The following is a 27,572-nucleotide window of genomic DNA, read 5'->3' on the forward strand; positions in this document are numbered from 1 at the left end:
AGGAGGAGAAGAGGGGACACAGGACCATGGGCCTGATTAACATTCTCCCCTCACAGGCAGACTGCAGCCGGCTCACAAAGGAGAAACTTCTAACTTTCTTCTCTTTGGCTTTTACGCACTTTGTTGGCGATTTTTTTACTTGCCATTCGTGCACGCCTCCCCCCCACCTCCCACCTCCTAAAAGGAATGGACCCCCCATCTCCACAGTGATCACTCTGAGCCAGATACAGAACCTGCTACTACTATTCAAAAAAAGGGAACAGTGTAGCAAAAAATAAAAATAAATAATGTACAGTTTAGGCCTGGCCGCTCTGACCCTCTGTGTCCTCCTGCAAGGTAAGTACTTTTTTTTTTTAATCACCAATGTCATGTATTAATATTTTAATAATAATTTATTTAGCTATTACAGTGTTAGGTGTGCATAAGTTGTAGTATGTCACTCCACTGGACAGCAAAAAAAAAAAAAGAAGCAAAAAACAGTTAATAGAAAAAAAAATAGAAAAAAAACAATTCTGATTGGTTGATCGGTTGTTTTGTATTATTATATTTTAAACGTTGCTGTTCATTCTTTTTAATGAGCTGAATAATTAGCTTACAGAATGAGCTGAGCAGAAAAGTGATAATAAAGAACAAGCGACTAACCAATCATCTTTCACAGATTTTAGTCCAGCTAAGTGAATTTAAAAAAAAAAAACCTTTAGATAAGTTTTGAAGAATATAAGGATAAGAAATAATAGGAAAATAATAATAATAGTTGAAATAATTGTCATCATCATCATGATAATAATAATAATATTGTTACTATAAAAAAAATAAAGATAAATGTACAATGATACATGTACAAGTATGATAATAAAAATATAAGTACAATAATAATAATAATAATAATAAAAGATACAATACTAATAAAAAGAAAACAAAGATAAATGTACAATATTAATAATGGTACATGCACAAGTATGATAATAAAGATATAAGTACAATAATAACAGTAGTAATAATAAAAAATACACGTACAATATTAACAAAAAAAATAGACAAATGTACAATAATAACAAAGGTACAATAATAATAGTAGTAATAATAATAAAAGATACATGTACAATAATAGTAACAAAAAAAAAGATACATGTACAATAATATTAAAGGTACATGTACAAGTATGATAATAAAGATAGAAGTACAATAATAATAGTAGTAATAATAAAAGATATATGTACAATAATAGTAACAAAAAAAAAAGATACATGTACAATAATAACAAAGGTACATGTACAAGTATGATAATAAAGATATAAGTATAATAATAATAGTAGTAATAATAATAAAAGATACATGTACAATAATAATAACACAAAAAATAAATAAATGTGTAATAATAATAATAATAAAGGTACATGTACAAGTACGCTAATAAAGATATAAGTATAATGATAATAATAATAATTATTATTATTATTATTATTATAATAATAAAAAAGATACATGTACAATAATAACAATAAAAGATAAATGTACAATAATAATAATGGTACATGTACAAATATGATAAATAAATATACATGTACAATAATAATAATAATAATAGTATTAATAATAATATTTAAAGATACATGTACAATATTACAAATACAATGCATGTATAACTATAAAGTTACATGTACTATTATCATAATAATACAGATACAGGTACAATACCAATAGTAACACAATATCAACAACAACAACAATAATAATACAGATACATGAATAATTTTAATAATAATATTAAGATACATATAGTATACTACAATAATAATAATGATACAGATACTGTACATGTACATTGTACAATAATACCATTAATAATAATAATAATAATAATAATAATAATAATAATAATAATATGCATATACAACAATATTAATATGAATACAGTACATGTACAATAATGATAATAAAGATACATTAATAATAAGGATACATGTACAAGAATATACAATAAAATATAACAATGTGATAAAGTACCTAAGCTGAGCATGTGGCAACCTAGTGGGATGATACCTTTGCTATCCATAACCATCTGGTTGGTGAATTTCCTACTGCCACTGTCCATGATCTTCCTCTATCATGTCCCCCCCACACTGCACCTGTGTGTGTCTCTCATGCCTTCTTGTCTTTTTGCTTATTTCCATTCTACTCTGTATTCCTGTATTCCTGGCTAAAATGCAGTGTATTGTATTTCCTATTGAGGTATTTCAGAAACCTATACTGTATTTTGGCCACTAGATGGAGCTGACAATATATATTCTATTAGAAAAGATATGGAGAAATGTCACCATTTTTCATCCCTTGTTACATCACTGTATTGTTCATCTCCTGGGATTTAATTGCAGCCAGTTCCTGTCTACATGCCCTCCCGTGATAGCTGCCTGGCATTTCTCAGAGCGGGTTTCCTGATGATAACAGTGGACAATGCCTGAATAATGTGTGTTGAAATGCCCATTTGCAGTCTCTATTAGAAGTCCATGTGACAGGATGACAACACCGGGACATGGTATGGGACAGAGACAAAGCGCTGTCACCCTATAATAGGATTTGCCTAGACAAGGAGCTCTTCCCGGGAAAACAAGGGATTATTTTAACAAAAGCTTCAAAAATGCAGAAGATTCTAAATTCAATAAAAAGTATATGCAAACAAAAAAAAAAAAATTCAGAAGATGATTTTTGAAATTGCATTAACATAGTAAAGCTTCTGTACCGGGTGCCTCGCATCTGCCACGCCATGCCAAGCGGACCGAGGCTCTCACTGAGCCTGTCAGCTCCTGCAAGGGATTTCTTTGCCCTCCTTCTCCTCACTGACACTGACTCAGTTTGTTCTGCTCCCTCCCCTACATCCTCATTGGCAGGATGTAGGAGAGCCAATCAGCAGCAATCAGCAAAGCATTCTGGGGCATGTAGTCCTCACCAAAAACGGCTCCATAGACTTATATGAGGACAGAATTACACACCCCAGGTTACTCTGGCAAGGGGAGGGGAAGAGACATTCATCTTGTCTTCTGAGCAGTTCAGTTGACCACAAGGCAGGGGAAGAGACTGGATGCAAGAGAGAGGTGCTATCTTTTTCTCCTCCCGAAGTGACAGACACTGGGATTTTCAAGCCATAAGCTCCTGAATTTGTGCCTCAGAATCAGCCATTGGGAGATCTGGAAGACTCCCAATCTCCCCTACAGGCAGCAGATTCTGAGGACTCTCATCCTTTTCATTGAAGAAGAAGTTGAAGCTGAAGTAGAGGAAAAAGGGGCTGGTAAACCTGTGATCTCTGAACCCAAAGAACAGAGAGAGAGGGGAATTATTCACCCACCCAAGAGAGTGACATATGGAGTTTTGGGTGAAAGCTCTGAGGAGGTTGTTCTCACCTTTCAAAGGACTCTTGAAGCGCCTAATCTTTCCACTACAGATTTGGTGCAGAGTGACCCTAACTCTCCCCCTGGCATATCTGGTTGTGTCATCCCAATTAAAATGGTCTGTAGGCAGGAGAACCTCCCTTCCCAAAACAATTGATGGGAGGTTCCTCTGTCAAGTCTGTGTCATGAAATGAGCTGTCTGAGTCTGAGCTCAGGTTCATGAAAATGTTTATTACTTGTTTGTTGTATGTTAACCTGTTTTTTTTCCTCATGTATGACTAAAGCATGTAAGAGGTTCAGAACTTTCCTGCCTTTGGAGGACCAAAGGTTCTTTGGTGGGGGGGAGTGTGTAGCGGGTGCCTAGCATCTCCCGCGCCATGCCAATCTGACCGAGGCTCTCACTGAGGGAGAGAATGCCTGTCAGCACCTGTGGCGGATTTCTCCCCCCTCCTTCTCTTTACTGACACTGACTCAGTTTGTTCTGCTCCCTCCCCTGCATCCTCATTGGCAGGGAGAAGAGAGCCAATCAGCAGCAATCAGCAAAGCATTCTGGGGCATGTAGTCCATACCAAAAACGGCCCCAAAAACTTATACAAGGGGAGGGGAAGAGGCATCCATCTTGTCTGCTAAGCAGTTCGGTTGTGTCATGGTCTTACCTTCTTGCTGTTCTCCTTCGTTTGACATGTGCTGGCGGCCATCTTGGTTTCTGGGTTTCTTGTAGCCTCCCACCCTGCGGCTCCTCCTTCCCACTGGGAGGAGCTGGATGCCTAGCTCATATATATAGGAGGTCTGTGGCTTCAGTTCCTTGCTTGGTCCTCCTGTGTTCACATGCTTCTAAGACTGCTGCTGCTTCTGGTTCCTGATCCTGGCTTCGTCTGACTACCCTGCTGGTTCCTGATCCTGGCTTCGTCTGACTACCCTGCTGGTTCCTGATCCTGGCTTCGTCTGACTACCCTGCTGGTTCCTGACCTCTGGCTTCGCAAGGACTCTGTTTCGGTTTCGCCATCCGTTTGGACTTTTGCTTTACTGCTTGATTTTCAATAAAGCCTTCTTATTTTCACTTATCTGTTGTTGTACGTCTGGTTCATGGTTCCGTGACATTAGGACCAAGCCATGAATTTTAACGGTACAGGGCCATCCTCGCTACCCACGTTGGTTGCCAGACTCGATCAGCAGGATCACCTGTTGGGTCAGTTCGCCGTGGCGTTGCAAATCCTGCTTGAACGCACGGCTCATTTCGCTCCCGTTGCCGATGGGTCGGTTGTCGCTCCTGGGTCCGCTCCTACTGCCGCTCCGGTTGTTGCGCCAGAATCTACCCCGACACCTGTTGTTGCGCCTGCAGTGTTTCGGGGTATGACCGGTTCTGCCCCCCTTCCACAGCGCTTTGGGGGAGAGCCAACTCAGTGCCGAGGTTTCCTTAACCAGGTGGGCATTTATTTCGAGTTGCTGCCACATGCCTTTCCTACTGAGAGATCAAAGGTGGGCTTCTTAATTTCGTTGCTCTCGGACAAGGCCTTGGCCTGGGCCAGCCCTTTATGGGAGAACAACAATCCGGTGGTTGCCGAGTTTTCCAGTTTTGTTGCTTCTCTTCGGAGGGTATTCGATGTGCCGGCTCGTGCTGCCTCTGCTGCGAAGCTCCTTATGTCCAGCTGGGGTTTGCTCGCCTGTCCAAGGGGGAGAGGGTACTCCGGAGACGCGAGGGCCGATGCATGTACTGTGGTCTCGGTGGGCATTTTCGGTTGGCATGTCCGAACCGTCCGGGAAACGCTCGCACCTGAGATCCTGTCGGGGGCAGATCTTGGGTGGAGTCTCCTCGTCCCCGGTTTCCCCGTGTTGACAAACCACTGATCACTGTTGTCCTCTCCTGGGTCGGGGGCTCGGTGACGACCCAGGCGTTGGTGGACTCTGGTGCTGGTGGTTTGTTCATTGATAGTGTGTTCGCTGCCGCCAATTCCATTCCTCTGCAGGCTCGAGATTCTCCACTGGCTCTTGAGGCAATAGACGGCAGACCCCTTCTGCCGCCACACGTGACTCATGAGACCCTTCCAGTGGGGATAGCCATTGGTGCCGTTCACAGAGAGTCGGTCTGCTTCCAGGTTATTTCGTCTCCACACTACTCGGTGGTCTTGGGGTACCCCTGGCTCCAGAAGCATAATCCGACTTTCGATTGGAGATCGGCCGAGATCCTCTCGTGGTCACCGCAGTGTGGGGCTAGTTGCATCCATGGGCCTGTCAAGTTGCTGTGTACTTCCTCGGACTCTCTGTTGCCTCCTGAATACGAGGAGTACCGGGATGTATTCGATAAGGTGCGCGCGGTTGCCCTACCTCCGCACCGCCCATATGATCGTGCCATCGAGTTACAACCTGGTGCCGTTCCTCCTCGTGGCAAAGTCTATCCACTGTCGGTAGCGGAGAATGAGGCCATGGAGGAGTACGTGAAGGAGGCGCTTTCACGCGGACACATTCGCAAATCCTCGTCCCCGGCAGGGGCTGGATTTTTCTTTGTGAAAAAGAAGGGCGGTGAGTTGAGGCCGTGCATCGATTACAGGGGTCTCAATCGCATCACGATCAAGAACGCTTACCCGATACCCTTGATTTCCGAGCTGTTCGATCGCCTTAAAGGGGCCACGGTCTTTACCAAACTCGACCTGAGGGCGGCATATAACCTGGTAAGGATCAAGGCGGGCGATGAGTGGAAGACCGCGTTTAACACCAGGACCGGTCATTATGAATCCTTGGTTATGCCCTTTGGGTTGTGCAATGCGCCCGCAGTCTTTCAGGAATTCATCAACGATGTTTTCTGTGACCTGTTGCAGCAGTGTGTGGTGGTCTATTTGGATGACATCTTGGTATATTCTGAATCCATGGAGACCCACATTCTGGATGTCAGACGAGTGTTGCAATGGTTACGAGAGAACAAGCTGTTCGGTAAGCTTGAGAAATGCGAATTTCACCGATCCCAGGTAACCTTCTTAGGTTACATCATTTCCGCTGAGGGGTTCTCCATGGATCCTGAGAAGGTTTCGGCTGTCTTACAGTGGCCCCAGCCCAGTGGTCTTCGCTCCCTGCAGCGCTTTTTGGGCTTCGCCAATTATTATCGGAAGTTCATCAGGGACTTTTCCATGCTAGCAAAGCCTCTCACGGATCTGACCAGGAAGGGCAGTAATTCCCAGGTCTGGCCGCTCGAGGCCATCCGAGCTTTTGAGGCTCTAAAGTCCGCCTTTGTGTCGGCTCCGATTCTGTCCCATCCCAACCCTGGGTTGCCCTTTGTCCTCGAGGTGGACGCGTCTGAGACGGGAGTAGGCGCCCTTCTGTCTCAGCGTAGAACACCAGAGGGTCCTCTGCTTCCTTGTGGGTTTTACTCCTGGAAACTGTCCTCCGCGGAGTGCAACTATCAGATTGGTGACAGGGAGTTATTGGCCATCGTGCAGGCCCTTAAAGAATGGAGGCACTTGCTCGAGGGTTCGGTGGTTCCGGTCCTCATCCTGACGGACCACAAGAATCTGACCTACCTTTCTGAGGCCAAGAGATTGACACCACGTCAGGCCAGATGGGCTCTGTTCTTGTCACGTTTTAATTACGTGGTCTCCTACCTACCCGGTTCCAAGAACATCAGGGCGGATGCCTTATCACGGCAGTACTCCGACCTGTCCAGGGAGGAGTCGATTCCGACTTCGGTCATACCTCCGAATCAGATCCTGGCCGCCATTCGTACCAGCCTGACCTCTCCCCTGGGTGAGCAGATTTTGGCGGCTCAATCTGGTGCTCCCTCTGGGAGACCCAACGGCAGATGTTTTGTGCCTGAGGAGTTGCGCACTCGGTTGTTGCGAACCTACCATAACTCCAAGACCGCGGGGCATCCTGGAAAGAATCAGCTGTCTTGGGCTGTTTCACGTCTGTTCTGGTGGCCTTCCCTACGTTCCGACATCGCCGCATATGTAGCGGCATGCTCCGTTTGTGCCCAGAGTAAGTCCCCTCGGCACCTTCCGTTGGGCCTTCTGCAACCCATAGCCACCGGGGAGCGCCCATGGTCACACCTGGGGATGGATTTCATTGTGGACCTCCCTGCATCCCGAGGCCATACGGTCATTCTCATGATTGTGGATCTGTTTTTTAAAATGTGCCACTGTGTTCCTCTCAAGAAGTTACCCTCTGCACAGGAGTTGGCCACGATTTTTGCCAGGGAGGTCTTCCGGTTGCACGGTTTGCCCAAGGAGATTGTGTCGGATCGGGGGAGTCAGTTTGTGTCCAGGTTCTGGCGCGCCTTTTGCTCCCAGTTGGGGATTCATCTCTCCTTCTCCTCGGCCTACCACCCTCAGTCCAATGGGGCCGCAGAACGATCCAATCAGGCCTTGGAGCAATTCCTTCGTTGCTATGTCTCTGATCACCAAGACAATTGGGTTGACCTCCTGCCTTGGGCTAAGTTTGCCAGGAACTCGGCGGTGAACTCTTCCTCTGGGACGTCTCCCTTCATGGCCAATTATGGGTTCCAACCTGCCGTGTTACCGGAGGTATTCTCTCCCCAGGATATTCCAGCTGTGGAGGATCACCTTTCCGTCCTACGTGCTTCTTGGGTACAGTTCCAGAAGTCTCTTGAGGTCTCTGCGCAGCGCCAGAGACTCCAGGCTGATCGCAGACGAGCGCCTGCTCCTTCCTACCAGGCCGGAGACCGTGTATGGTTGTCCACCCGCAACCTCAACCTTCGAGTGCCCACTCCCAAGCTGGCGCCTCGCTTTGTTGGTCCCTTCCGAGTGCTTCGCAGGGTAAACCCGGTAGCCTATGCCCTTGCGCTTCCTCCTGGCATGCGGATCTCCAACGTGTTTCATGTCTCCCTGTTGAAGCCACTGGTGTGTAATCGTTTCACTTCCTCGGTTCCTCGGCCTCGTCCAGTCCAAGTGGGCAATCGTGAGGAGTATGAGGTGAGCAATATCCTGGACTCACGCCTGGTCCGCGGTCGGGTGCAGTTTTTGGTTCATTGGCGTGGTTATGGTCCAGAGGAGCGTTCCTGGGTTCCCTCCGCAGATGTCCATGCTCCTGCCTTGCTCCGAGCCTTCCACGCACGCTTCCCTCAGAAACCGTTCTTTACTCCGCGGAGGAGGGGCCCTTGAGGGGGAGGTACTGTCATGGTCTTACCTTCTTGCTGTTCTCCTTCGTTTGACATGTGCTGGCGGCCATCTTGGTTTCTGGGTTTCTTGTAGCCTCCCACCCTGCGGCTCCTCCTTCCCACTGGGAGGAGCTGGATGCCTAGCTCATATATATAGGAGGTCTGTGGCTTCAGTTCCTTGCTTGGTCCTCCTGTGTTCACATGCTTCTAAGACTGCTGCTGCTTCTGGTTCCTGATCCTGGCTTCGTCTGACTACCCTGCTGGTTCCTGATCCTGGCTTCGTCTGACTACCCTGCTGGTTCCTGATCCTGGCTTCGTCTGACTACCCTGCTGGTTCCTGACCTCTGGCTTCGCAAGGACTCTGTTTCGGTTTCGCCATCCGTTTGGACTTTTGCTTTACTGCTTGATTTTCAATAAAGCCTTCTTATTTTCACTTATCTGTTGTTGTACGTCTGGTTCATGGTTCCGTGACAGGTTGACCACGAGGCAGGAGAAAGGACTGGATGCAAGAGAGAGGTGCTATCTTCCTAGTAAGCCCACCACTGTGTTCCAGACTTCCAGCCTGAGAGAGGGGGATCCCAGGTGCATATCCAGCCACACCTGCATCGGCTGTGTGAAGAGCATCCAGGGTGAGATGATCAGTTGGGTTACCAGAAGAGCCTGTCTTTTCCAGGACATTCGGTTTGGGCCTTAACTGCAGGATTAGTGTGAGGGGACCTGCCCAATTCTCCCTAACCCAGAACACTAAACCTCGCTCTACCTCGCTTGATTAGGAGAATCTGCAATGCTGAGTCCCTTCTATCTACCAAGCCCTTTTTGAATGTACTCTGTCTCCACACAAGAGAACCAGCCAATGCACCACCATAAAGTCATCTAAAGTCTGATGGGCCGTCTACATTTGGGACTCTAGTCATCATATGAGCGGGTTTAAGTTGTGGTTAATTCAGTGCACTGAATCGATTACTGTGTTCAAGCTGGTCATTTGGGACTGGGATGCTGGAGTGAGAACTGACTTAGAAAGCAAGGTCATTCCTCTACCCTCCTCCTGCCTGGACTCATATAGCCCACTTCAAGTAGAATTAGCAGCTAACTCACTGAGTTGATATCCACCATATAATTTGTTGCTTTTGTGTGTTTACCTCTGCTCTCGGGGGTTATTTCACTTAAAGGAGTCCCCTGAAAGCAGAGTTGATCATTGAGGTTTCCTTAACCCCTTTACGACTGCCCGCCACAGATTTACTGCGGCAGGCAGCAGCTCCTGGACGAATCAACGTAGCTCTACGTCGCTCGCTCCCGGGGCGCGCTCCCGCATGCCCCTGGTCCCCGCGATGGCCTGATTTGGTACAGAACCGATCAGTCATCAGATCCAGGCCAATGATTTTTGGCCTGGACCTGGTGATCGGTTCTGACCAATGGCAGACTGAGCTGTGCCTGTGTAACGTAAACACAGGCACAAAGAACGATCCTCTCTTCCCTCCTCGAGTCCTTTTGGATTCCAGCGTGAGAGAAGAGAGGATCAACTGTAAGTACACTAAACAGCAAACACTCACACACCTAGATAGGCACATTTAACCCCCAATCACCCCTTGTCACATTGCACACTATATACAGTATATAGCCGTTTTCTGTATTTCTGTAATAGTGTGCCACTGCCTTGTGACTTGATTTAGTGCTAGCGACCATTAGTTTTAGGCTTAGGGTACCCGCCATCCCCCCAATAAAGATTTAACCACCTGTTCACCCCCATGTAACCCTTTCACCCCCTGTCACATTGCACACTATATACAGTATATAGCCGTTTTATGTATTTCTGTAATAGTGTGCCTTGAGACTTTATTTAGTGCTAGCGACCATTCGTTTTAGGCTTAGGGTACCCGCCACCCCCCCAATAAAGATTTAACCCCCTGATCATCCCCATGTAACCCTTTCACCCCCTGTCACATTGCACACTATATACAGGTATATAGCGGTTTTCTGTATTTCTGTAATAGTGTGCCTTGTGACTTGATTTAGCGCTAGCGAGTTAGTTTCTGTCCCAAGTATGTTTAGGGTACCCGCCACCCCCCCAATAAAGATTTAACCCTCTGATCACCCCCAGTTAACCCCTTCATTGCCCTTTCACAGTGTCACTTTTATAGTGTACAGTTTTTTTTCTGATCACTATTATTAGTGTCACAGGTGATATTAGTTATTGTTAACGCTAGTTAGCATCAACCTAGGACAGCGCAGATCCCCACCGCATTGTTAGAAATATTAGTTAACCCTTTGATTGCCAGTAACACACACATACACACACCAAACCCCTCCATTACTAGTATAGTATCTGAACAGATCAATATCTTTGATCTGATCAGAACTATACTAGCGTCCCCCATAGTTTAGGGTTCCCAAACTGCAGCGTTAAAAGGATCGGACACAACACCTGCCAGTACCTGCATTTAGCCCCTCCGCCCAGCCCAGCCCAGCTCACCCCACCCAGGCAAGTGCAGTAATCAATAGATTACTGTCACTTCCAAAAACACAACACACAAAACCGCAGCGTTAGCAGAGTCAGGCCTGATCTCTGCTAGGACACTAGCAGTTTTTTTTTTTGTAGTGTTTCAAATAGTCCTCGACAACCAGGTGCTTTTTTACCTGTGAGTCGCACTAGGTACCTGTAAATTTAGTGGCTAAAATGGCCAAACGGAGGTACACTGTTACTGTAAAAATGACACTGGCAGGGAAGGGGTTAACTTTATTGGTGATCAAGGGGTTAAATGTGTCCCTAGGGGCGTGATTCTAACTGTCAAGGGGCATGGCTTGTTAGATCATAACAGAGACATATGATCCTACATAGCAGGATCACATAGCCTCTGTGATGATCTAAGGGAGAATGACAGACGGCTGTGTTTACATCAGCCGTCTGCCTTTCTCCCTCTCCTGAGGGAGATCGCGAGTGGCCGGCGGACATCGGAGCCGCCGGTCACGCGCGCGGGGATGTTAGTGAACGAGCGGGGTCGGGAGCGTGCCGGCGGCGGCGCACGCTCGCCCCCTACAGGCTCGAGGGCGACTGACGTACCCCTACGTCACTTTGCCCAGGAGGGGCTGACCACCTCCGTATATAGTCGTGCGGCGGTCGGCAAGTGGTTAATACTTGATGCACTCCAATGAGGAAGCAAAATTAGTAATGGCTCCTTACTGGGCACATGCTCCTCTACATGTTTCGTGGTTGAAACCTGCTTCTTCGGGAGGAGAAACTGTAGAAATGCTCTGAGATGTAACAATAAGATACAGAAAATATAAGACAATGTTCAAAATCATGAACAGCAGTGAAAGGGGATACCATAGAAGACATACATATAATGCCTAAATTAGACAATGTGTCAGGCAAAAACAACTCTCCTACGGCGGACGCAAGGGATATTAGTGGGTGAAAGTAAGGTGCTATATAGCCACTACGGAGATATAAAAAAAAAAAAAGAAAAAAAAAATATATATATATAAATGTGTATGTATGTATCATTAATACATATGTGCCCACATACAGTATGTATTAATGGTATATATATATTTATATATATTTATATATATATATAAAATATATAATTATGTATTTTTTTTTTTATATCTCCGTAGTGGCTATATAGTAGACTTAGTCCAAAGTTTTATGTATTATTTGTACTCCCTGAAAAATCTGTCCAGATTTGTGATTTGTATAAATATAATGATATTGTTACTTTTATCTGGTGTGTATTAAGCTTTAGGTACAGAGAAAGTCCAATTTGTTTTCTCTCCCCCCAACCCTTTACTTGGAGATCATTTTGGGGGAAACTGTCTCCTTTTCCAGTTTTGTATTAATATCGGTTAAGGTGTATTTTTTTCTGAAAATTTGTGTTTGATAAATGGTTGTGGAAATATCAGGTGACATATAAAATTGCAACAGCCACTATTTTATTCTCCAGGACCTCTGCTTTCAGAAAATATACAGTATAATGTTTTGGGGATTGGACGTGAATGTGGGTGAATCGCCTTATTAAGTACTGCACCACATCCCTTTATTTTTTAAAAGATTTGAAAGGAATTGTTGGGATTTTAAGGGTGCTTTACATCAGACAACACTGGTTCCATTAAAAATGTATAATTTTTTAAAACATCAATAAAAACATATTTGCATTCCAATAAAAAAACCACGACACCCGTAACTGTTCGGCGGTTCGCGGGAGCGATCCTGGGGGCCAACACTCACCACGATCTACGGGGCGGGCAGCCACGATTGCCGCTGGGCACCCATGATCGCTCCCCGTGAAGAGAGAATGGCGGTCTGCTGTTGTAAACACAGCAGACTGTTGTTCTTTCAGCTATCAACACAAAGCTCCGTGTTCCCTTCTATTTAGGATCACAGGTCTCTGTATTGATTTCACAAGCCCACCCCCCCCCCCCACAGTTAGAAAGCACCCCCTAGGCTCACACTTAAACCTTTTGATTGCCCCTGGGTTAACCACTTCCCTTCCAGTGTCATTATTGCAGTAACAGTGCATATTTTTTAGCACTGATTACTGTAATAATGTCACTGGTCCCCCCAAAAGTGTCAAACACATCAGTTAGGGGTCCGATCTGTCTTCCGCAATGTCGCAGTCCCGCTAAAAATCGCTGCCAATAGTAGTAAAAAAAAAAAAAAAAAGATATAGATAACTTTGGCGCAAACCAATCGAAATACGCTTATTGTTTTTTTTTTTTTTTTTTTTAATCAAAAATATTTTTTTAATTGGGAATGTTATATAGCAGAAAGTGAAAAATATATATATATTTTCAGAATTGTCGCTTTTTTTTTGGTTTATAGCTCAAAAAATAAAAATTGCAGAGGTGATCAAATACCACCAAAAGAAAGCTCTATTTGTGGGGAAAATAGTACATTTATTTTATTTAGGGTACAGCATTGCATGATTGCGCAATCGTCCGGTAAAGTAAAGCAGTGCCGAATCGCAAAAAATTGCCTGGTCATTAAGGGGGAAAATCTTCCGGTCCAGAACTGGTTAATGCAACTAGTGCTGTCTGATGTAAAGCACCCTTAAAATCCCAACAATTCCATTCAAATCGATTTTATAATGTTTGGGGTTTTAAGTCATTCTTTTAGCAAAAAAAAAGAAAAAATGCAGATTTTAACATGTATGTGAGAAAATAAAAAAATTGCTGCAGTAGACAAATGGATAAATGTCATTTTTGGGGGAAATTACCCTCTAAACAGTCACATGGAGATTTTGGTAGGTGGATTTAGTTCTTGAACCAGAACAATAGAAGGTTCATAGGGAGGATATTACAGCATAGAGATCTGGGTTCGGTCTGATTGTAGTTTTGGGAATGTGCAGGGTGAAGATTAGCGCACTTTGTGCCGTTCACCTCCAGAGATGGATTGTTATAAAGATAAGCCAGATTCCGGCAGCCTCTGTCCCAAGACGCTTCACTTTCTTCTGATGTTGCCCTGGCATTTCTTGCCGTACTCGCCCACAATTCCTTGTTATAGAACTTCAGACAAGGATCTTCCCCAGGGACTCCGAGTAAAAATACAGTTTTCATTGTAGATTGTAAAGCACATTGTTGCTTGCTGACCAGGCTTTTTCTGGCCCTTTTTGCTAGAAAATTACTTAGAACCCCTAAACATTATACAGTGTTTTTAACAGAGAACCTAGAAAATAAAATGGCGGTTGTTGCACTTTTTTAATGTCAAGCAGCGGTTTTTCACAATTTTTTGTTTTCGTGGAAAAAATACTTTACATTTTAATGAATTAACAAAAAAAAAAAAAAACTCATGTATTTATTTAACTACTTCAGCCCCGGAAAGTTTTAGCCCCTTAATGACCAGGCCATTTTTTTGCGATTCGGGACTGCGTTATTTTAACAAAAAATTGCGCGGTCGAGCGACGCTGTACCCAAATACAATTAATGTCCTTTTTTTCCCACAAATAGAGCTTTATTTTGGTGGAATTTGATCACCTCTGCGGATTTTAGATTTTGCGCTATAAACAAAAAAAAAGAGTGACAATTTTGAAAAAAAACGCAATATTTTTTACTTTCTGCTATAAAACATTCCCAATAAAAAATATTTTAAAAAATCAAATTCAGTTTAGGCCAATTTGTATTCTGCTACATATTTTTGGTAAAATAAAACGGGAGGTGGAGCTGCCTGTCACCCGCTGCCATTCTCACTCTGCCTGTGATGCCGGAAGCCGCGGTCTGTGTAGTGGCACCACTCACGCCATCCGAGAGGCAATTTATATGCTGAATTCGGTTCATCTTATGTGAGTGTGAATTTTATTGTATTTTAATAAAGTAATCATCAAACGGAGAGCACTTAGATGTTGTCCTTTCCTTATATGATTTACTGGTGAATGGCCAAAGTCTGGATTCTGTGAGGAGGTCCCCTGCATTGTATTTGGTTGCCTGGATCTTTCTGTGGAGAGTCCCCCTGCATATGCCCTGGTTATCTGGATATAACTTTTTTCAGGCGCTTATTGTATCTCTCTAAGGTGAGCACGGTGTACACCTCACTGGTGGAGGGACTTGGGTGACCATCTTTCTATGCACTTTACGGATCCTCTGGGACTTTTTGGACTATTCCCTTATTAGAAATATTGCGCTGCACTTCATATCCCACTGATCCTCCATCTATATCGCCAATATCAGCAGTCCAATGGGTCCTACATTTCAATGAAATATGGTCCTGGATGGAAGATAATACAGAGTAGGCCCGTGATATCAGACCTTTACGAGTAGTAGCTCGCAGGACCTCTAGCAACAGCACAGAGCTAGATACATTTAAAGTGAGAGTTTGCTTTTGAGTTTGTAATGCATAGCATCCACCTATATTATTTTGGACGGACCTTTTAAAGGTTTTGTAAATCTTAACAATGAAAATCTCTTTTTTAATTCCTTTTTGTCAATATACCATTGACCAGTGGTCTTATAGTGCAAAAAAAAAAACCCTGTTGATCTTGACATGTTTGAAGTCCGGCAAGTTCCAGTAACAATCGTTGCTTACTCTGTAGATGTAGCAAAAATAGGGAGTGTAGTCACCCTCCACCCTGGGATAAGAAGTGTGTTACTGGTAGGATCACTAGGTGAAAATAAAGGGAATAAAAGTCTGAAAAGAAAAGAATGCAGCCAACACTGGTAAGCTGTAATATTTTACCGTTCTGGGTTTGGATACGCCTAAATTATTTCTTCGCCATAGTTTTATTGTTCCTGTGTCTTCTCTGAAGCCATTGTGATTGCCCATGTTATGTTCCCCACACCTGTTAGAATAATTTTTCGTATGAATACAAACCATGCCTTAAATAATTATGATTTTCATCTGTAGTCACACAGGGACAAATGTTCATGATCAAAAACGTGCAACTGGAGAAGTGTATTCATGCAGCAGACGACACTGGGCGAGTCTCTCTGGCTAAGTGTAAGGTGAACGCCGACCACCAATACTGGACCTGGGAGCCGAGCACCAAATCCATCATCAATGTAAAGAGTAAACGGTGCCTAACGGTGATCAAGCCACGAGATCTACCCACTCTTAAAACAGATCTGTGCGAAGACCGGAAGAACCAGGCCTGGTTCTGCGACAGCAGGGGGTATCTATCCCTCTATGGACACCAACTGCACCTAAGTGCCAAGCAAGGAACCAAAAAAGTAATCCTGTCTAAAGGAATGGACAAATTCAGTAAATGGAAGACACTGAAGGATTTGCCAATCTGTGAAGAAGTTGTTATGACCACCACCGGCATATGGCAAAGTTCAACCCATGGGGTAGAGGAAGACATAGATATATTTTATGAACGTAAGTGTTGTCTTCATTAACCACTTACCCACCAGGCCTATTTTTGACACTCTGTGTTTACATGCTAAAATCCGGTTTTTTTTTTGCTAGAAAACTACTTTGAACCCCCAAACATTATATTTTTTTTTAGCAGAGACCCTAGATAATAAAATGGAGATTGTTGCAATATTTTTTATTACACCGTATTTGCGCAGCGGTCTTCCAAACGCATTTTTTTTTGGGAAAAAAATTCACTTTTTTTAATTAAAAAATAAGAAAACCGTAAAGTTAGCCCAATTTCTTTCCATAATGTGAAAGATAAAATGTTAAGTAAATAGATACCCAACATGTCATGCTTCAAAATTGCGCACGCTCACGGAATGGCGACAAACTTTGGTACTTAAAAATCGCCATAAGCGACAATTTAAAAATTTCTACAGGTTACCAGCTTAGAGTTACAGAGGAGGTCTAGGACTCAAATTATTGCTCTCACTCGAACGATCGTGGCGATACCTCACATGTGTGGTTTGAACACCGTTTACATATGTGGGTGGGGTTTTCGTATGTGTTCGCTTCTGTGCATGAGCTAACGGGGAAAGGGCGCTTACATTTTTTTTTTTTTTACTATTTATTTTATTTATTATTTTTTATTTTTACACCGTTAAAAAAAAAAAAAAAAAAAACATTTGATCATTTTTATTATTACAAGGAATGTAAACATTCCTTGTAATAGAAATAGGTTTGACAGGACCTCTTTTTTTGTGAGATCTGGGGTCAAAAAGTCCTCAGATCCCACAAGTACACTTAAAAATGAAAAAAAAAAAAATGAATAAGAAAAAAAAAAAAAAATGAAGAAAAAAAAAGGGGACCTAAACCGGTTGCTAGGCAACGACGTTTGCCGTCGCTCCGGTCCTCCAAGACCATAGAGTCGAGTGAGGGCAAGCTTGCCCTCGCTCGACATCCTGTCTGTGAGGATCCGGGACCTGATCATTTTCCCTGCTGCCGGCGGGTCCGGTAAGCGGGGAAAAGGACTGGGACACGGCGGGAGGGGCACCTCTTCTGCTGCCCCGGAAGGGTGATCCCGCAGCAAATCTGCCACTGGGACCACCCTTATCGGAAAGCCGCCCGCCGTTTAAAAAAATACCAGGGTTATGGCAGATATCTGCTGCCATAACACCGGTATTTAGCTTTAAATGGCCGACGTATATCGTCGTTGGGCGGTCGGTAAGTGGTTAAGCTTTATATTTTTTATTGCACACCCGATGAGCAAGTTATTAGGAACATTATACTAATGGTTAGGGCCTCTATCAATTCTTTTTGGCATGGATTGCACCATCCACAAGCATTCCTTTGATTGCACACCCAATGAGCAAGTTATTAGGAACATTATACTAATGGTTAGGGCCTCCATCAATTCTTTGTGGCATGGATTCCACCATCCACAAGCATTCCTTTTATATTCTACTACATGTTGGCATGACTGCAACACACAGTTTCCCAAGATTAGTCAACTGCACATTCATTCTGTGAATTCCCCATTCTACCACATCACAGTGGTGTTCTTTTGGATTCAGATCTAATGACTGGCTTGCCATTTGTGTTTCTCAGCAGAAATCCAGACTCATCAGACTGGGGTACAGATTTTGAGTCTTCAAATGTACAATTTTGGGCAATCCTATGCCCACTCCAGCCTCATCTTCCTGTTTTTGGATAACAGGAGTGGAACCCAATGTGGTCTTCTCCTGTTGTAGCCCACCCACCTTAACGTTCACCATGTGCATTCTGAGATCCTTTCTGTTCTCTACAGTTATTATTATTATTATTCAGGATTTATATGGCGCCAACAGTTTGTGCAGCGCTTTACAATGTGAGGGAAGACAATACAGTTACAATACATTTCAATACAGGAGGAATTAGAGGGCCCTGCTCCATGGGCATCCGCAGATAGGGGCAAGGGGGGACAAATGCCCCCCTCTGGAATCTCAACTTCCCCTTTCAAGTGGTTGTTAAGCCACTTTATACCATCCTGTCTGGTCTGTTTAATAATCCTGTGTGCCTGTGTATGTGTTTTAAAAAAAAATAAGCCTTTTTTTGACAGTTTTTAAAGGGCCGAGCGCTGCTCACGTGACCCGCCAGGTCTTTCCTCTCCCCGTCTGACAGCTGCCTGCAGGGCTAAGGATTCCTCACTATCCTTGGTGAGGAATCCTTGGCCCTCTCCCCCTCCCCTCCAGTGTCAGTCTGGAGGGGAGGGGGAGAGGAGGAGAGAGGCGACGAGTCACATGAGTGGCGAGTGGCACTCTAAAAACTTGTAAAGAATGGCTTATTTTTATAAAACACAGACACAGGGGCACACAGGATTATTAAACAGACTGTAGACAGGATATGAAACTTTAAATGAAACTACAGCAGCAGGAGAGGAGGGGTGGGAGGGGCACTGATACAGAAGCAGACAGGCAGGGAGGGAGGGGGGGAGAGAGGACAGAGGAGGACAGGAGGGCTGCGTATGACGGAGGCACGTAAACTGACCACAGTGTCAGGGCTCAGCAGCCATGGTATACCGTGGTCAGGTTACAGAGGGGAGGACATAACTAGGCAGGATCAGCCAAGTATTTTAGGTGATAGAAGGGGCCAAATTACACAGCACAACACTGTGCTGTATAACATGCTTTAAGGAAACAGGATCAATATTTTTTTTTTAGGTTAACAAATGCTTTAAAAATAAATGCTGCTGTTTGCTCTTCAAAAATAAATACTCATAATAAGTATAACGACTAAGCCCCTCCCCTTCATGACATTGTTGAAAAGGGGCATAGCATGGGTGACCTTAAAATTATGCCCCCCCCCCCCCCTGAAAAAAGTTCTGCGGACGCCCATGCCCTGCTCGTTAGAGCTTTGTAAAGAGTTTTTAATTAAGTTGCCATAGCTTTTTGTCAGCTTAATTTAGTCTGGTCATTCTCTTCAGACCTCTCTCAACAAGGTGTTTCCATCCACAGAACTGCTATTCAGTGGATGTTTTTGGTTTTTGCACCATTCTGAGTAAATTCCAAAGACAGGTGTGCATGGAAATCCCAGGAGATCAGAAGTCACAGAAATACCCAAACCAGCCCATCTGGCACCAACATTCATGCCAAAGTCAAAATCACATGTTTTCCCCATCCTAGTGTTAGATGTGAACATTAATTGAAGCTGTTGACCTGTGCCTGCATGAGTTTATGTATTAGCCAACTTCTCAATGATTGTTAATGACACGAATAATCAGGTGTATAGGTGTTTCTACTAAATTACCCAGTTAGTATTTGTAAATATTTTGATTTATTACTTGCTGGATTTTTTTATATTTTGATCCTTTTTGAAAAACTCAGAGCTGTTGACAGACCAGCAATTATGGGACTACTGTTCAGGCCCCTGGGCCCTCCAACACTCCAGTTTAAAACGTAACTAAAGGGACAGAAAAACTCACCTAAGCTCCAATAGACCAATGCCCTTAGGTCCTTCTTCAGTGCTGGCATCTTCTCCCGGGTTTTACTGGGTGCCAGTTTTCAGCCATTTTGATGGAATGACATCACTTCTGAGCATGCGCAGTGCAGAAGTGATGCAGGAGATTGCAAACAGGCAGGTAGGTCAGGTGTATTTTATTGTTAGGTAAGTATATTTTATTACAGGAGAGACATTACATTTCTCTTCTATCATAAAGGGCCTGCCTATTTGCAAATTTAAATTTTTTGCCCTAAAACTCACTAAAAAAAATAAAAAAAAAGTGAAGCTAACTATTTCACAATTTAAATGTTTTTATAACTGAAGTATATGTAAAAGAGTGGAGGCTGTGGGGGAAAAGACAAATAAAGGGAGACTGCTGGGAACAGGAGCAGGGCAGCTGATAGGGGGGGGGGGGGACCACCAGTCCTCCTGTAGGGGGCCCGGGGCACACAAGGGGGCCCCCGACAGCACGGTGAACCGGTTCGGTTGGGCGGAGGGGCAATTACAGAAGGTAGCCCTAAGCGGTTCTCTTCAGGCAGCAGCTGAAAGCCAGTTTCTCTCCCTCCTGCCAGCTTTCAGCTGCTGCAGAGAGAGACACAGGGCATCGTTCTTGGAATTGCTGACACCGATCCTCGCTCTCCCTATTCTGCCTGCATCTGACCCCCCCCTCCCTGTGTGCCCTCTTTCACTGTGCCCCCCCCCCCTCCCGCAGCAGGCTTCCCTGTCCTGTAAAAAAATTAATTGTAAAAAAAATAATAATAATAATAATAAAAAATAATAATAATTAAATATTGTAATTCATTTTAAAAAATTGTAAAATAATATAATTGTTAACACTTATAACCTTAAAAAAAAAATAAAAATAAATAAATATATATATATATATATATATATATATATTTTTTTTTTATGTAAAAAATATTTAAAAGGGGCTAATTCACACAGGTTCTCTGTTATGTTTGTGTCTGCTAATAATGATTTTAGTGTATTTATAGTGGAAATATTGTCTTGATATATTTTGGGGGGGGGGGGGGCTGCCAGGTAGGCTGTTTGGGGCTCCGTGATTTCTAACAGCAGCCCTGCCCAGGAGTAAAGTAAGTATTTCTTCTTATCTGTGCACTTCTAGACATAATGAGCTTCCAACCCTTGCAGTTCCGGGGCGCCCAACAGCAAGGGATTTTTTTTCCTAGAGTTCTGCTTTAGGCTAATAACAATAATAATAATAGATGAAGACTGTATTCTCAGATTAGTGCATAAGCCCAGCTATATGTATCTCTGTCCAGGTCAGTCTATCTAAACTTATTTTTTATATCACATAAGATGAATTGAGAAACACCAGCATGACTCTGGGAACTTCCCCGCTTGTGACGGGAATGAGGACCACAACCCAACAACCTGAGCAAAGAGTTACTGGGACGGGTGAGTCTTCTCCATACACACAGAGGACCAGCATGACAACTCTGCTAGATTTAGTGATGGGATTATCCACAGATGGGGGAAATTCATTGATTCTTAATGGAGAAGTATAGCCAAAGCATGTTTGCCTGTACTTTTCCTATGGATCACAGGAGAGCAGATCATTCTGCACTCCTGTCACCTGTTTTCAGCAGACAGCAGGTTGAGGTCCGCTGTCTGCTGGCATCACAGAGCCGGTCCAGACTCGGATTTGCGACAATAAAGTCGGGATCCGCCCACATGCCTGGACCGGCGACTGGCTCAGCCTCTCAGTGAGCCGCTGACATCCTGAGCTGGCCACTCTTGTCCCCTCCACTGACAGTCACCAGCTCTCTGCTCAGAGGGCCCTGAGAACCGATTTGCGGCGTTTGATCGTTCAGGTCTCAGTGTTAGAGCTGGGGGGGGGGGGACAAATTCAGCATCGGACCAATGCCGCATCTAGCTAGGTAAATAAAAAAAATAAAAAAAAATTAGCACACCCCTGTCAGAACATAATAGCTCAGCAGGAAGATCGCTGTACTAACATTGGGTTGTTAGTACAGGATCTGCTCCTTAGTTTTTTTCTTTTCATTCAGACCACTGGTGTCTAGTAGGTGAAATTTCCCCATCAGGGACGCATGCAGACAGTGTCGGGACAAGGTCATCTAGAGCCCAGCTTGAACATGCCAAACTGCACCCCTCCCCTCAAGATGTATGAGTATTATGTGTCAGCAAACACCCCCCCCAGAAAAAAAAATTGAGCATTAATCTGCATGCTTACCTCATAAGCATAAATTCCCCCTCCTCCCAGTACAAATCCCCCCCCCCCCACTGCTGAAATCTCCCATTCCAGGGCAGATCTTTGCCCACATTCCCAATCCCCCCAACACAAATGCCCCTCCCCAAAAAAGACACCCCTCCTAGCACAAATCCTCTACCCCTCAAATTTTCCCTATGAGTACACCCCCCCCCCACACTCCTTATCCCCCCTCCTAGCACACCCCCCTCTAAGCACACCCCCCCTCCCCAACCAAAAAATTCCCCTTCTAGCACAATTCTCCTCTCCCCTTCACCATATAAATTTTTCTAGCACAAACCCCCCTCCTTGCACAAATCCTCTTTCCCCATCACCCCTCCCAACCCAAATCCCCCTAAATCACCACTCCTAGCAATTCTTACCCCCTGCCTCCCCCTAAATTGCCCCCCCTAACACAAATCCCCTCAATCTCCTCACAGCACCCCCCCCCACTTCACATGAAACCACAGTGCCCATTGCAGACCCCCCCCCCCTTGCATGCTTATCCCTTACTAATCTGCATGTTTACCCCCTAAGCATAAATTCCCCCTCATCCCAGTAAAAATCCACCCCCCTGCTGAAATCCCCCCTCCCAGCACAGATCTTTGCCCCCATTACCAATCCCCCCTCCTAGCACAACCCCCCAAACAAAAATTTACCCTTCTAGCACAATTCTCCTCCCCCTTCGCCATGTCACTATTTCTAGCACGACCCCCCCCCCCTAATCCCCACTCCTTGCACAAATCCTCTTTCCCAATCCTCCCTCCCAACACAAATCACCCCAAATCACCACTCCTAGCAATTCTTACCCCCTGCTGCCCCTCCCAACACAAATCCCCTCCCCTCCAATCTCTTTACAGTGCCCCCCCCCCCCCCAGAAAAAAATGGAAAATTCTCTTCAGTATCTATTTGATTCTTTCAGATGATGAGCCATCGGCCAGCTCTTGGGAGCAGATCTATGTGTTTGAGGAAAACAGTAAGTAACAAAGTATCTTATGAAATGTAAAAGACAAATTCCTCTGAGCATTAATGTTATGCTAAAGAGACCCTGTCACCTTAACCACTTCTGGAACGGAAGGATTTTTTCCCCCTTAATTACCAGGCCACTTTTTGCAATTCAGCACTGCGTTACTTTAACGGACAATTGCGCGGTCGTGCGACGCTGTACCTAAAAAATATTGATGTCCTTTTTTTCCCACAAATAGAGCTTTCTTTTGGTGGTATTTGATCACCTGTGCGATTTTTTTATTTATTGCACTATAAACAAAATTTAGCGAAAATTCTGAAAAAAAAAAAAAAAAACAATATTTTTCACATTCTACTATATAACATTGCCAAAAAAAATTAAAAAATCTAATTTTTTCATAATTTTAGGCCAATTTGTATTCTGCTACATATTTTTGGTAAAAAAAAGTCCCAATAAGCGTATTTTGAGATTGGTTTGCGCAAAAGTTATTGCGTCTACAAACTAGGGGAAAGATTTATGTCATTTTTATTTATTTATTTATTTTTTTCTTACTAGTAATGGCAGCGATCAGAGATTTTTAGCGGGACTGTGACTCTTATAGCCTGCACATCCAGTTTTTGACATCCGAAAATCCGTAATCGGCTGTCGAAAGCACTATACTAACAATCTGAAAATTGGCAGATCGTTTGTCGAACGAAATCTCCCTTTCGATTTTCTTATTGTGTGTACGGGCCTTAAGACTGGGATGCTACATGTACATCTACCCAATGGGACACAGATGGCCAAAAAAAAAAAAAAAAACAGGGTTACAACACTCTCGTATTCTATCTAAAATGAAAAAAAAAAAAAAGTTTTGTCTATAGTTCTACTTTAAGATTTATTTTGATGACCACATAAATAGGAATGAGGCTAATAGTAGCTGATCTTTCCACAGGTATTGGTTGGAAAACGGCTATGTTGATTCTGAGTCCATTAACTTTCTTACTAGGGGTCGCTATGCTGGTGTTAAATATCCGCAATAATAAGTAAGTCCAACAAAACCATTGTGAAACTTAAATATATCTGTGAACTGTATTTTCTGTTGTACTTTCCATTGTCGAAAAAAAAAATCAAGATACAAAATAAGGGTAAGCGGAAGGATTTCACCACATAATTACTAATTTTCCCATTGATTACATTTCACCCAATCAGGAGCTCTCAATTTAAAAAAAGCCTACTTTTTATTTATTTTTGATAATTTATTTAGAGAGGGTTTTTGGAGTTGATGTATCTAAAATAGTTTAAATTTATTTTATTTAATGTTTATTGTATTTGTGATTTTTTTTTTTTATACTTTTTTTTATTTGCATACTGTCAAGTTTGTTTTATTTACTGTCAATTGTTTTTTTTTTTTTTTTTTGCATTCCTTTCTTTTCTATAAAAAAAAAAAAAAAAAAATGAAATAATAAGAATAATGAGGGGCCATTTTTGTAAGACAAGACCAGCTCCAGTATTGTTGAAAATAACTTCCTTATTTTATAGCCTCTTGTCTATTTTTTATTTATTTTTGATAATTTATTTAGAGAGAGTTTTTGGAGTTGATGTATTTAAAATAGCTTATTTTTTTTTTCATTTAATGTTTGTATTTGTGATTTTTTTCTCTCCTTTTTTTATTTGCATACTGTTAGGTTTATTTTATTTACTGTCAATTGTTGTTTTTTTTTTTTTTTTTGTTTTTTTTGCATTCCTTTCTTTTCTATGATAAAAAAATATAATAAGGATAAAGAGGGGCCATTTTTTTAACACAAGACCAGCTCCAGTATTGTTGAAAATAACTTCCTTATTTTATAGCTTCTTGTCTACTTTTTATTTATTTTTGATAATTTATTTAGAGAGGGCTTTTGGAGTTGATGTATCTAAAATAGTTTACATTTATTTTATTCAATGTTTATTGCATTTGTGATTTTATTTTTTTTATTTGCATACTGTCAAGTTTGTTCTATTTACTGTCAACTGTTTTTTGTTTTTTTGCATTCCTTTCTTTTCTATAAAAAAAAAGAAAAAATTAAATAATACGGATAATGAGGGGCCATTTTTGTAACACAAGACCAGCTCCAGTATTGTTGAAAATAACTTCCTTATTTTATAGCCTCTTGTCTACTTTTTGGAGTTGATGTATCTAAAATAGCTTAAATTTTTTTCATTTAATGTTTGTATTTGTGATTTTTTTCCCCTTTTTTATTTGCATACTGTCAGGTTTGTTTTATTTACTGTCAGTTTTTTTTTTTTTTTTTTTTGTTTTTTTGCATTCCTTTCTTTTCTATGATAAAAAAAAAAAAAGAAATAATAAGGATAACGAGGAGCCATTTTTTTTTTTTAACACAAGACCAGCTCCAGTATTGTTGAAAATAACTTCCTTATTTTATAGCTTCTTGTCTACTTTTTATTTATTTTTGATAATTTATTTAGAGAGGGTTTTTGGAGTCGATGTATCTAAAATAGTTTAAATGTATTTTATTCAATGATTATTGCATTTGTGATTTTATATATATTTTTTTTTTATTTGCATACTGTCAAGTTTGTTTTATTTACTGTCAATTGTTTTTTTTTTTTTGCATTCCTTTCTTTTCTATGAAAAAAAAAAAAATGAAATAATAAGGATAATGAGGGCCATTGTTTTTAACACAAGACCAGCTCCAGTATCGTTGAAAATAACTTCCTTATTTTATAGCGTCTTGCACTTGCATTTTGCCAAAATAGTAAAATTTCAGAAAAGTCTTCTGATGTTTGCCAAAATTTAAAAAAAATTAAAATACATTTTTTTTGCATATCTCTAATAAATTCCTATTTAGAAGTATATTTCATATGTTCTAGAACTCACAAGTCATGCAAGTCATGCAAAGGGCACATGTGCCTGTTGTGCAGTTCAGTTGGTTGTCCTAGGACTTATCAAATAAACTGTACAGGAGGCTCTTAAGCATTTTTCTCAGGACATTATGATGTTTCCTTAACCTGAACAACTATGTTAAAAACATGTTTTGGTGTTTTAATTCATGTTATTAGGAAAAGAAAGCTCTCTGCCTTACCGAGCCATGGTAAACCTCATCATAAACTTGGTACACCGTATGAGCAGTCACCATTAACAAGCAAAGGAGATCTCGCGGACTACCCAGGGCTGGACTCCAACTCTTCCACTTTGAGGCACGGAGAAATCCTGATAGAGTGGAAGGACGGCACAATCACTCCTCTGTATGACCAGCAGTGAAAAGAAGCCACAGTTTTGGAGCCAAACCTAGATATTTCTGACCATGGATTGATCCTTTCAGACTCAAAACTTCACGTATCATCTGCTAAGTTCCTCCGATCATGCCAAGAGGAACAGCCTCAATAAGTTTGTAATTTCTAGGTTTATATAACCTTTTAGCTGAGTTATCACCAAGCCCCCAGACAAGTAGGACTTTTATATGAAGTGTTCATTGCCCCTTTACCCTTCCATTATTAGAATGCCCATTGTCATTACAGAGGTTGTTTTATTTGGTGGTAAACCCTCCAGGAGGTTTAGTAAAAGGGGCATAGTCTAACCCATTCCCATCAGGATTCTACTTTGTGTTTGTTACAACTAAACGCCACATAAGGCCCCTTTCATGCTTGTACTCTATGATTTCCAATGAGTACCGTTCATATCTGTAAGACTTCAAGTCACAATGACTTCAAAGTAGTCCCTGCACAATGGGGCCGATTTTATTGCATTTTGAGGTCCAAAGACATAGGCATTGCTTCAAGTACGGTCAAAATCGTGGTGCCAAAATTGTGGTAAAATCGCACGACTTTTAGATCGCATAGGTGTGGAAGGGGCCTAATAGATGGTGTGCTATCAAACCTAACTCATATGATTTTATCAACTTATTAAAATACTTTTCACCAGAAACTACGCATCTTGGCTTTCCATTAAATATATGTTTTCTCCAGTCCCAGGACGGAAATTTTCCAGTGTACTTCAACAAATTTTGTCACTGCACAATTGTACAGTCAGTGGGACAATTCCAGATCCCACATTATATCTTCCAGATTCTCCAGTAGATGTCTGACCACAACACAGTGTTTCTGTCAAACATTCAAGTGGAACTACAGGTACAACTGTCCCAGTCTCTTTTAAATGTTGCTGTAGGCAAATCACCAGGCCCATTCTCAGGCCCAGTCCCATCCTTCCAAGAGACATGTTGGTTCAGACTTTTCCAAAACTTTGTTCTCTTAATCACTTGCCGACCGCTCACTCGAGCTCTACTGCGGCAAAGTGGCTCGTTCCCGTCCAGCGACGTAAACCTACGTCGCTGGACTCCTCCCCTTGTGGGCGGCGCGCGCGCGCCGCCGGAGGCTCGCTCCCACTGTATTCAGTCACAGCGGGAGTCGGGCCAGGGGAGGAGCGGCGGTGATCACCGCCGCTCTTCCCCGATCGTCGGGGAATCGAGTTTGGAGATCCGCCCGCTTGTGTAAACAAAGCGGGCGGATCTCCTAAGTGACAGACAGTGACAGATTGCAGGGTTCAGCATAGCTGAACCTGCGATCTGTCCCTGTGTCACTCAGTCACCTCCCCCCACACACGTTAGTAAGCACCAGGCATACATTAACCCCTCCCTCTCCAATAT

General features: G+C 42.7%; 1 protein-coding gene across 1 annotated transcript; it reads left to right on the top strand.

The window, feature by feature from the left end:
• LOC309546419 (uncharacterized protein) lies at window positions 1-26,554 on the top strand. The gene is made up of 6 exons (XM_082246090.1): window positions 1-336; window positions 15,824-16,294; window positions 21,071-21,169; window positions 22,903-22,956; window positions 23,882-23,972; window positions 25,990-26,554. Exons 1-6 carry the CDS (start codon window positions 288-290, stop codon window positions 26,189-26,191), a joined length of 966 nt encoding a protein of 321 aa, XP_082102216.1. The 5' UTR covers window positions 1-287; the 3' UTR covers window positions 26,192-26,554.
• Window positions 26,555-27,572: the final 1,018 nt, after the last annotated feature.

This window comes from Pelophylax lessonae (genome assembly GCF_965119305.1).
Source record: "Pelophylax lessonae genome assembly, chromosome: 1".
NCBI classification, from domain to species: domain Eukaryota; kingdom Metazoa; phylum Chordata; class Amphibia; order Anura; family Ranidae; genus Pelophylax; species Pelophylax lessonae.